We start from the raw sequence: 12,827 nt of genomic DNA, 5'->3' as shown, positions 1-12,827 counted from the left end.
CCACATTCCAAATTCCACATATCTCAATCTGATTGACCATCTGTGAGATGTCCTGAAAAAACAAGTCTGATCCATGGAGGCCCCATCACAAATTATTTGACTTGAGGAATTACTAAAGATCTGCTGCTAACATATTGGTGCCAGATATCACAGGACACCTTAAGGGGGCTTGTAGAGTCTATGCCTCAATAGGCCAGATGGGTTTTGCTGCAATGAGGGGAGCCTACACAATTTTATAATCCCAATAACCCAGGGCCTAAGCCCAGGGCACAAAATCCCTTCTAGGAATACCCCCCCCCCTTATTAAAATGTAACTTTTATCTAATTACTTCTTAAAATGAATGTGACCAGTGATTTTAAAAACTGTGCAGTACAGCCCCAGATATTCAGAATGAATTAGGGATAAACCCACTCATATACATGTGCCAGGGTCTGCAGTCCCCCTTCCTAAACTGGGTAGCTGTAGCGCTAATTAAAATCAGTACTTTGCCCCCCCTCTACTAGTTTCGGTGCAGCAGCACCATGCTCAGAAGGGTTGACAGGCAAAGAACTTGTAATTCATTCTGAATATCTGGGGCTTTACTGCACAGTTTTTAAAATCACTGGTCACATTCATTTTAAGAAGCTATTAAATAAAAGTTACATTTTAATAAGGGGGGGGGGGTTCCTACAAGGGATTTTGTGTCCCAGGCTTAGGCCCTGGTTTAGAGCCCGGTTTGCCCCTCCCCCAGCCGGATCTGGCACCTGTAATGTAAAAACAAAGTGTGAATGCAGCCTTGTGATTATATTGATCCCTGACCCTACCAAGGGGAAATTTGTGTTTATTTTACTACACAATATTACGCATTTGGTTTTATTGCTATCAGAACACAAATGTTGGACCTTGAAATTGAATGCTGGACATCAACCTTAGTAAAGACATAGTACAATTGTCAGAAGCAGCAGTGAGAAGTAATGTTCGGACTGAGTGTTGCTATGGGATTCTATGATTTTTGTGTATGCCACTATTTACTTCATACCCTGCAATTCCATATATCGGTCTAGTAGACCATGACTTGGGTATTAGATATGCAGATAAACATTTTGTGTACAGATCTGATTCTATCATTCAAACCTAATAATTGTTAGCACTATGCAGCTCTTTGTATTTAGCTTTAATGGAATAATGGTTTGTAAGTATCAATGGGAAAGGACAGTAGATCCTCATCTGCAGAGACACACGTCTTTTTACCTTTCTGCCAATTCTCCCTTAGGGAGAATACATTTCCAATGAAACATGCCTACCTGCAATGCCAATGCTAGTTGTACCTTTATTAGGTAACATTTGTATCTGTCTTCTAACAACCTAAGAATCAATTGCAAACTGTACTTTATTCTGTAGCTACCTACCCACAGAGCTCATCTACAGGGTTATGTTCACTAGTTAGTACGACATTGTTTTGCAAGTTCTATTCACCCCTCCATTATTTTACTGTTTTGTTAATCTGGATTCATTACATAAAGATAACTTAAGAAACTGTGCAATGTAAGTCACATTAATGTGATCTTATTGCTGCTGATGTGGGTTGAACAGGTTTCTAACCGTTAATAGTATGTGATCGAAATGATTAGGTCTACATTTCACCAAGTCTACATTTCATATATTCCAATCTGTATTAATAAAAACAGCATTGCATTTTCTTACCATTTTGGCATCTGAGTGCATTGGAGGGACTTGAGGTGAAGAACAAGGGTTGCTTAGGTTGGGACCCTGCATCCCCATGATATTGGAGTTCATTGACATCTGTCTTTCCATCTGTGTGGGATATGAGAAAAATTGTGACATACACCCACTGAATCCACAATAAGACAGCGTCAGGTAAATAGACCTCTATTCATGTTTGGATGTCTAATTGAAATAAAAAAACAAATTATTTGAATGGCCATAGCAAGACTATTGATTCCCAAATCATAGGAATTTGGAATCGCAGGGGAAAGCAGATGTCACTAGCTAGTTATTATTTTAATTATTTTGATATGTCTGATATTGTACAGGATATGTTACATGTAAAAAACGGGTTCATGCAAATATTTGATTTGGTATACACTGTAACCATCAAGCCAAGGGATCTATTTTGCTAGACTTTTGGGTCTCAGCCTCAACTAGTATGTATATAGATAGATAGATAGATAGATATATCAAGACTATAGGGGAAGTTCTGGGCTTCAATTGTGGTTTGGCCGTTAAAGGGAATCTGTCAGCTGCAATTCATGTCCCAATCTACTGGCACTGTAACATAGCTGTCAGGACAAGGAAACACATGGTACCTTTCATGTATCTGCCTGTGCTCCCCAAACACAGCAAAATGATTTTAGTCTCTTGTTCAGAAGGTCAAAGAGGTGTTCCCAAGGCCCTGAAGTGCTAAGGACTGGAATGCCTCTTTGCTCCCTCTCCCATCCCTGTCCCTGATGATTGACAGGCAGCTAAAAGCCGAGCCCTGTTTCCAAATGTTGCACCTGCATACAGTTTGTATGTACAGCACAGGAACAATATTTAGAAATAGGGCTCAGAGTTGGAAGATGAGCCAGAGTGATGACAGGGAGTAAGGAGGCCTTCAGTCTTTCAGGAGCTTGGGAACATCCTTTTTAGCTTTTAGCACCAGCGAATGAAAGTATTTTTATTCCTTACTAAAGCACAGACAGGTATACAAAATGTACCATTGTGGAGATTTATCAATAATGATCTTGGCTAGATAATTTTTGTGGTTTGTCTAGATGCTTTTTTTTTTTTTTTTTTTTGCGTTGCTGCTCCAAATTTATCATATTGTCGCAGTGACCATGATAAATTTTGCACAGATCTGCACCCAGATCATTTTATACCCCGCATTCAGATCATGTCTATCCTGCCTCTAAGGCTAGGATTCCACTTTTTTCCCCCTGCGTTTTTTTCACAGAAAAAAACGCCAGAAAAAATGCCAGTGCAATTTCCTGCGTCCGACGTTTTTTTTTTCTGCCATTTTTTCATTTGAGTGGAAATTGCATTTTTGGGTACCAAAAAGAAAGAAGAATAAAGGATGCAGTAGGGATGGGAAGAAATTATTTAACACTTTTTTTTATAACAAAATTTTAATTAATTGTTAATAAAGTGTGTGTGTGTGTTTCATGTATTTTTTCAATTTTTTTTAGGTAGTACTACTACTCCCAGCATGGAACAGACTGTTCCATGATGGGAGTAGTAGTACCAGTACTAATAGACATATCGCCCCGGGTGTGACACTCCTGACACTCGATGTGATCGTCCTATCTATTGCACAGATGCAGAGCGGCTCTATACAGCGCTCGCATCTCTGCACTATACTCCGGACGGCCAGTGATGTGAATAAAAATTCACACCACTCATTCATATTTTCTGCCCAGAGTGGGGATTGACCGGATGGTTGCAGCCAATCACCGCTCTCAGAGGGAAATATGAATGAGTGATGTTCTATTCATATCACTGGCTGGCCGGAGTATAGTGCAGAAATGCGGAGCGCTGTATAGAGCCGCTCCGCATCTCTGCAATAGATTGGACGATCGCATTGAGTGTCAGGAGTGACATTTGCTGTGATCTGTCTGTAACTGCAGGTACTACTACTCCCAACATGGATCACACTCTGCTCCATGCTGGGAGCTGAAGTACTTGCATTAATGGACAGATCACAGCGAGTGTAACTTCTGACACCTGTTGCGATCTGTCTATTAATGCAGGTACTACAGCTCCCAGCATGGAGCAGAGTGTGCTCCATGTTGGGAGCTGTAGTACCTGCAGTTAAGGAAAGATCACAGCTGGTGTCACTCCTGGCACCCGCTATGATCCTCCTGTATAATGTATAGATGCGGCCGGTCGCTCTTCCCCTGCACTGATGTGTATATACACCTATTCATATTTCCCACAAAGTTGTGATTAGCTGGAACCATCTGGCCAATCACAGCTCTCTGTGGGAAATATGGATAGGTGTATATATACGTCAGTGCAGGGGACCATAGAAGAGCGGCTGGCCACATCTATACATTATACAGAAGGATCGCAACAGACCCGGGGCGATTTGTCAATGAGTACAGGTACTACTACTCCCTTCATGGAACAGTGTGTTCCATGTTGGGAGTATTAGTACTACCTAAAAAATGTTTTAAAAAAAAAGGGAAAAACACACACACACTACATTTTTATTATTGTCAGCTACATTTTTAGTGCCCTGCCCGCACACATAAATTGATCCCTGTTTAAAAATTAATAAAAATTTGGTTAAAAAAAAGATAAATTTCATTAAATACAATTTTTTCCATCATTACTGTATTTTTTTTTTTTTATGGTACCCTACGAAATTGTATAAAAAAAAAGTCCAAAAAAGAATTAAAAACGCCTGCAAAAACATCAAAGGAGTAGTCATTTTTTTTAGACCTGGTCCGGAGGGGGTCTAGATTTGCGGGGTTTTTTTTGCACCTTTTGCAGAAAATTTGTGGAAAAATTAAAAACACGCAGATAATAAATTTGTGACCACTGCATCCGTCACTTTAAAAAATGGTCTAGCAACACCAAAAGGTCAAAATGACGGAATTTAGAACTGGTAAAAAAACAAACAAAAAAAACCCCGCAAAAAATAAAAACCTGTAGTTAGCGCCAAATTTTTAAAAAATTTGCAGATTTAGACCAAAAAAAGGAATATAACACAATGATAAATAACCCCCCATGTGTCTTCTTGTTCTAACAGATATCTTATATTGTCATCAAATTAAAACCTGAATTGTAGCTGACAGATTCCCTTTAAGAGCCTATAATGGTTTATGTATACATGAGCACTTATTCATATATCTTGACAAGATACTCCTTAAAGCCTATATAATCCAATATTATAGCCTTTTCTCCAAACTCATATAAATATCATAGGAATATATCATTAAGGCTGCTTTTAGATATATGTAATGTATCTGCCTTTTAGCATCTGTATCAGAACTGCAACATTCAAACATCCTGTGGACCAACAGGTCAATGGTGATCTAAGCTCCGATCAGTTGAACTGTGGCAGGTCCAGGTGTTGCGGCCATAATATTGAATTGCATTATTGATGCCTGAAAGTGGCCTGTGGTGAACAGTTCTAGTGCTTCAACTTACTAATGTTACCTCTGTTATAATATCACCCCAGAATTATGTTCTCATATAAAGGATACCTTTATATGGTGCTTTACATATGTATCTTGTCTATACAGACTTCACTGTCTAATTCTGTAGCAACCAAATTTAACCATAAGGTGTAGGCATCATCACTGAATACAGCATTTAGCTCTATTTTACTGTATATAGGAAATTATAAATTATACTGAATGATATTGGTAAATAGTAGTACTTCAGCATTTCATCTGCTATACATCAACATACTCCATTCACTCATAAAGTTACTAACTTAACTATAAAGGATTAAAATAATAATAATAATAATAATAATAATAATATGTTTGCATAATTTGGAAAACACATTTTTTGAGGATAAGTACTTGTGTCCCCATACCTAAAACAATGTGGAGTCTAGAGATTCTTTATATTGATATAGCTGTACCATAATTTACATTCTAAAGAAAACACAAGGATGCAGCTGAAGCTCCTTGTAAGACTCCTTTGCCCCCCCTCCCCCCCAGTGTTGGATTCACAACCTACACTGCTCATTACTGGTCTACAATGTCTTCTATGCTGCTGCTTCTGAGAGTGTGCCACAGAAACATGTGAGCCATGTAAGTGATACGTCATAGTAGCTAGTTTGCGTTCACTCTGGAGTAGAGCTCAGGGAAAACTGACAATTGCCTGCAGAGGGAACCCTGATGAAGTCTGCCAGATACAAGTTATACAATGGGTAGAAATAGTGCTACTTCTCACATATAAACAGCAGCTCATTTTGAAAAGGACTGGTATACATTAAAGGGGTATTCCAGGCAAAAACTTTTATATATATATATATATATATATATATATATATATATATCAACTGGCTCTGGAAAGTTAAACAGATTTGTAAATTTTTTCTATTAAAAAATCTTAATCCTTCCAATAGTTATTAGCTTCTGAAGTTTTCTGTCTAACTGCTCAATGATGATGTCACGTCCCGGGAGCTGTGCATGATGGGAAAATATCCCCATAGGAACTGCACAGCTCCCGGGACGTGAGTCATCAGAGAGAAGTTAGACAGAAAACAACAACTCAACTTCAGAAGCTAATAACTATTGGAAGGATTAAGATTTTTTAATCAAAGTAATTTACAAATCTGTTTAACTTTCCAGAGCCAGCTGATATATATATAAAAAAGTTTTGGCCTGGAATACCCCTTTAAGTATTAAATCCAATATTTGTGCATTATATTGTAGTGCATATTCACTAAGTTTACTTAAGATTTTTGGGTGTTCTTTTTTAAATGTCAACTTGTCTGAAGGCAATAGCACCCCATAGTATTATCTATTTTCTAACTACCCTTGAGCAGATACCAGATGGGGTCAAAGAACGCTTAAACAAATGAGATTTTTGGAAAAACTCAACCAAATGAATGAGAAGTTCCAGCAATAAAACAAATCCATACCCAGTGCTGGATATAAAGGTTACCTCCTCCAATGTTAGTGCACTTTAAATAATGGCTTTCTTATGTGTTTCACCAAACAGCATGAGGAAAAAACATGTACTTGGCCTCTTTCTAGGTATTAGAACTAAAGGTAAATAAAGATAGGGAAAAGCAGAACTTATACTACGATAAGACAATAAATCTTTTTAGAAAAAAAAACTTAGAGCAGAGCATCTAGTACATTGTATAAACAATATATATTTATTATAGAAGAAATTGCAGCTTTAAAAGCATGTGTTGAAACAGAACAGAAATTTATGGCATTTTCCCAAGGATGAAAATGGTATATTCTCTGCAAAGTAATCAGAACGTGAAGGTTTGTGATACATTTGATCATTACAGAAGGGTAAGTGCTGCCAGAATGTTACTAGAAGGAAGGCTCTGGGGGAAAGCAGAGGAGATCATATTTCTGGTCTCCTTGGCCTGCTGATGTGACAAGCAGACTGGTTTAGCTTTACCGTATTTATCACAAATAGCCATCAACATGGCAGAAAAACAAACTCTGTCTTATCAGCGGACAACTTTAGTGCTAAAAGCTTTTAAATGCATAATCCTTTTTATCGTGTGCTCTAAGCTGTTAAGGAAAAGGTCTTCTTCACCCGTTATTTATTTGCCTTATACTATTACATTATACTTCTTTAAGATGTTTTTGTTTTATAGAAGGTTGTGTTGTTTTTTTTTTTTTTTTGCAGTCATGGTACATGGCTACATAATCTGCGAGTTGATAAACTGTCATGCTTTGCGAATCAGGCGTGTCAGCTAGCTTTACCAAGAGATACATCTGCACAGTGGAATTTGATAGCCCTAGCAGAGGTCAACTTAGTGCTGATCTCTTTTGTGGTTTCTATAAAAAAAAAAATTCTAAGTGCAAAAAGAGGGAGGGTGGAAAATGTTAAAGAAAAAGGGAAAAATAAGTACTCTCCGAACACGGCATGATATGTTTCCCATTTCCAGTAAGCATTCCAAAAATGATTTCTATACCACGAAGGCTTCTATGCTATTACTTAAAATTGACCAGACAAAGGATGGTTCCATGTTAATCAGCAGAATGAAAGCAGGACACAGTATGTGTTAAAAGAAGAACAAAGGCAGGCTGCTGCTGGTATATAAAAAGACCCCGACCCAGTGGAGAAGTTGAATATAAATAATTGGTTTTCATTATGAAGATGTTTCCGATATTGGAACAAGAATATATCAGTCAAGAATAAAAAGGATATTTTGAAGCTTTAATCAGAAACAGAAGAGAATAAAAGGAGAATAATGTCAACAACTAGAAATAAATATGGAAACTCAAGACTGGACAAAGCAAAGAAGAATTATCAAGCAAGTCCAGAGGGTCTATAAGTGGAATACATACATTCTGCCAAATCACTACATACATTCTACTCTATAATAATGTTAAGTTTTAAGTAAAATCTGTTATGTCTCTGGTCACTTCTAGACAGTCACAACAATTGGTTTTTCCTATCCACACAGTAGAGAACTAAACCTATAATAGAAATGGCCTCATCTGCCCCTGAAGGAAGAAATTGTTGTCCCAAGGGCCGCTGACCCTTTTGGAAGTTGTATAATTGATTAAATGTACCATGGATAAAATGGATCTTTACTAATCTATCTGAAACAGTCATGTACAAAGAATAGAGCAGCCCATAGCGAAGATTAGACTGGGCCACATTAGGGTGTCAGGTTTTGCAACCCAGGATAGATGGCCCTGATAGTGGTTTACATCTGCCCTTCATTACACCCCTCACTTGGCATCCTCAGCTGTCAGTGTATTCTTATGGGGGGAGATTTATCAATACCTGTCCAGAGGAAAGGGTGCTGAGTTGCCCATAGCACCCAATCAGATTGCTGCTTTCATTTTTGAAAAGGCCCCTGAAAAATGCAAGAAACAATCTGATTGGTTGCTATGGGCAACTCAGCAACTATTCCTTTGGACAGGTTTTGATAAATCTCCCCCATAGAGGATGTAAAGTGACATTTATATAACATGCTCCTCAATGTGCAGCTATGCTATGGATGAGATTGTCATCTTAACTGCACTGAAGGATGGGGCAGAAAAGGGACAGGATTTTACCTGAATCGAGTAAAGGGCACTGCCAGAATAAAGCCTCTTTATGTAGGTAACCTAACCTAAGTATTAAATAATATTTTGTCAGAAACTGGAACTAGGCCAAAACCCTTTAAATTTCACCCAACAAACCAAACGTTCCTTATAATTGATATCATCCACTTTAATGTAGGGGCACCTTTCATTAATTATTATAATTAATATATATATATATCAAGTGGCTATCTTTTCCCATTTTTTTTTTTGTTTGTTTTTTTTACTCGACAGTCCAGCGGTTCACATGAAGCAGTACAAAGGTGCATGTAGATGATACATTTGTTGCACAGTGGTGCTAAATATGTGGATAATGTATAAATGACAAATAACTGGCCTATGCCACATCGCTTTCCAGCCTTGGATATGCCTTTATAAACAGTATGGTTCAAAAAGCAGGCTGATCTCGTTGGTATAATGTATTCTTGTTTATTAACTCACAGGGGATCATAGCTTATATCTAATAACCCTTTATTAACATACAATACATTCAGAAAGTATTTTTTCACATTTTGTAATGTTGTGGCCTTGTGCTGAAAAACAAAAAATTTAAACAAAAAACCTTCTTTGGTGGGGCAGCTAGCTCTAGGAAGAGTCCTGGTTGTTCCAAACTATGAAGGCCAATGTGCTTCTAGGAACTTTCAGCAGAATGTGTTTTTGTACCTTTCTCCAGATCTGTTTCTCCACACAATCCTGTCTCTGAGCTCTACAGTCAGTTCCTTCCACCTCATGACTTGGCTTTTGATCTGATATACCTTGTCAGCTATGAGACCTTATATAGACAGAGTTGTGTCTTTCCAAATCCTGTTCAATGGAATTCATCACAGGTGACTCCAATCAAGGTGTAGAAACATCTCAGAGATGAACAAGAGAAATAAGAGGCCTATAGAGCTAAATTGTAAGTGGCAACGGGTCTGAATGCTTATATCAAAGCAAAATTTGTATTCAAAATCCTCATTATGAGGTACGGAATGCAGGTTAAATAGATGGGCATTTTTAATTTTAGCTCAAGGCCTCAATTTAAAATGTGAAAAAAGCAAAAAAAATGCGTTATATCCTTTACTTACTGTCTGCTAATAATGGAATCACATACTGTGTCCCAAACCTGAACCTTGATGCGAATGTAGAGATCACACAAGTTTAGACACGATTACCTGTGTTTTGAATTCTCTCCTTACACAGATGTTCACAAAGTGAGTGAGTACTGAGATGAACAAGGGAACAATGGACCACTAGATAGCACTAATGGCCATATACCCTTGAGGGAACCTATATGATACTCTACATGTGCTAAATGGCACTCGTCCAATTATATTTTTTGCTGTATTTTTACATTCTACAGGTTAACATTCCAATACTACTCCAAAAACCAGTCTTTGCTAGATACATTTCTATTCAGAATATAATAAAAACTGTAGATATCACTGAATGAGCATAATATAAAAGAGCCTGCCATGTTTATGATTCTAAAACAAATCTAGTTTGTCTACACTTTTCATTATATCATATTATATGATTAAAACACAAATAGCTTAAAGGGGTACTCCGCCCCTAGACATTTTTGGATAGGGGATAAGATGTCTGATCGCGGGGGTCCAAGCTGCGGCACCCCAGATATCCCTGCTGGATGACTGGCGATGCGGGGAGGAGGCTCGTGACATCACGGTCATGCCCCGCTCATGACATCACGGCCATGCCATCACGCCCCTCCCATAGACTTGCATTGAAGGAGCGTGGCCATGACATCAAGAGCTGGGCACGGCCATGACGTCTCAAGCCTCCGGCATGGCACCCGACACAGTAAACGAATGTAGGGTGCAGCAGGGAGATCTGGGGACCCCTGTGATAGGGGATAAGATGTCTATCTTATCCCCTATGTTTTGGATAGGGAATAAGATGTCTAGGGACAGAGTACCCCTTTAATAAAGTATCCTTTAGGGCATGTTCACACAGCTAAAAACACATGGATGTTGATTCAGAAACTGCACTTTTAATCCCTAGCAAAAAAAGTGACAATACTTTTCTGCTTCATTCTGTATGGAAGATCCTATTGACATTAATGGAAACTTAAAAAATCTGCATGAAAACCCATAGGAAAATTCACAACAAAATCCAGATAGTAGATTGCACACAGAGTTTAAGATGGGATGTAGATTCTGCCTGTGTGAACATGTCCTTGGAGTAAAGTCACATTCAGCATATTTGTTGCAAATATTCCTTTAACTGTCCCTTTCATCTGCATGGAGCTTGTAGAAATCCATGTATATGCTGCAGACAAAACGCAATGGAATGGATACTACTACAATGTGCCACATGTGACCATGTCTTTACATATACACAGTGGGGGCATTAATAAAAAAAATACTGTAATTTCTGTCACAGTGATATTGATCACTTGTTTTTCTCCTCGCATGTCTCTTGTGCTGCTTTGAAAATATGAAAATATGTGAGAGTTCTTTTTCTTGGCACCTTTTTTTTTCACAAAAAATCCCAGAAAGTTCTGGCAGAAGTACCGCAGGTTATATTCCATGATTACAGTGATAACTCTATGCATAAAACATGTCCAGGGGTTAAATGCCAATGCAGGTGCAGTGACCATGAAAAAAAGAAAATGTATTAACATTTTCCAAATTTACAAAAAAAAACAAACTAAAGAATAAAACAAACCTAAAAAACTACGACCATTTCTGTGATTTCTACACTAGGAAAGAGCTAGTGTGAAATTTTTCATGTAAAATGGACTCTCACCCCTTTGAAAATATCATGTAAAACATGACATTTAGATAACCACGACACTTCTGAAAAACTGGCATGACTAGTGTAAACCTTGGACCATTCTCATATCTGATGGATTCATTTTTGCGCCAAAATTTTGGCACAAAACGCAAAAATTTTGACTGAATATGACCCCAGTATTCCTACATAGGACCTCTCTTCTGTGCAGTAAAGCATCAAAGTATTAATTTTGTATCAATTTACAGTAATTACTAGTGGGCTGGAAGAATATTTTGGTGCATTATAGTGCAAAGTCATCTCTTAACCTATTTACTTTCATATTTAATGGACAATTGAATTTAAAGGGGTTTTCCAACTATGAAACCTATTTTCAACAGTAAAATACAATAAGCCTAGATTGGTAAATAAAGCTTTTTTTTTCTTTTTGTGGTCTTGCATGCTTTTTTTCTGCTCCTGATACTGTCTGCTCTGTTATCTTCACTGCAACACTTCTGGTCTGGTTTAGTGGGTGGGGTTATAATCAGAAAAGTGCAGGGAGAGGGAGATAGAGTTGGCTGAATTCCTGGCTAGAATGTGTAACAGGAACAGAAAGTCAATTACAGGATTACACTAGACAAGAGGTAGAGCAATAGAGAAAACAAAACAGACAGTTTGGGTTAGGACCAGAAGATAAGCATTAAAGGGGAGATGTATCAAAACCTGTCCAGAGGAAAAGTTGCTGAGTTGCCCATAGCAACCAACCAGATTGCTTCTTTCATTTCTGAAAACACCTCTGAAAAATGGAAGAAGTGATCTGATTGGTTGCTATGGGCAACTTAGCAACTTTTCCTCTAGACAGGGTTTGATAAATTTTCCCCTAAGATCACAGAAAGGTAGTAAAAAAAACTTTATTTACTAATACTGTATATGTTCATTTATAAGACAGCTCAAAAAAGGTTTCAGAATTAGAATACCCCTGAAACACAGTTGTTTCCCAGAAACCATACACAGACATATACAGTATAATATAAGACCAACTCACCAACACTGCAGCATTTACCACAAAATGCCCTGACCCAATAAGGGATCAGATTAAACATGCAAAATGAAATAAGGTAAAAAAAAAAAAAATTATAAAAACAAGCTTTTCTTGACATTATACCGTACAAGAACATAATTTATAATGACTCACAGGCATCAACACAGCAGAGGATCCAGGCATGGTGGGGTTGGGCAGCGTGCCAGGCATAGAGGCAGGCATTGGTTGTCGTTGTCTGTTGTGGAGATGCAGTAGTGAGGAAAGAGAGCCCGGGACAGGCCTAGACAGAACAGAAAGAAAACAGCCTAAGTATCACAGACAATATATACAAGTGCTGTGTATTGTATCA

The 12,827-nt window shown here is 37.9% G+C and overlaps 1 protein-coding gene across 11 annotated transcripts in view; it reads right to left on the bottom strand.

Annotated features, from left to right (window-relative positions):
- The window catches only part of CREB5 (cAMP responsive element binding protein 5), a 616,745-nt gene that overhangs the window by 129,192 nt on the left and 474,726 nt on the right, over nucleotides 1–12,827 (bottom strand). For 10 of the 11 annotated variants that reach the window (XM_056519876.1, XM_056519873.1, XM_056519872.1 and 7 more), the window contains 2 exons: nucleotides 12,632–12,758; nucleotides 1,685–1,795 (listed from right to left, as the gene is read on the bottom strand). In XM_056519876.1, the coding sequence (XP_056375851.1) occupies nucleotides 1,685–1,795; nucleotides 12,632–12,758 (238 nt within the window). The remainder of the gene's footprint in view (nucleotides 1–1,684; nucleotides 1,796–12,631; nucleotides 12,759–12,827) is intronic. The other variant, XM_056519877.1, reaches the window with a different exon arrangement.

This window comes from Hyla sarda, chromosome 5 (assembly GCF_029499605.1).
Source record: "Hyla sarda isolate aHylSar1 chromosome 5, aHylSar1.hap1, whole genome shotgun sequence".
Classification (NCBI taxonomy): domain Eukaryota; kingdom Metazoa; phylum Chordata; class Amphibia; order Anura; family Hylidae; genus Hyla; species Hyla sarda.
The sequence above is the reverse complement of the archived record's forward strand: the minus strand, read 5'-3'. Positions and strand labels throughout refer to the sequence as shown.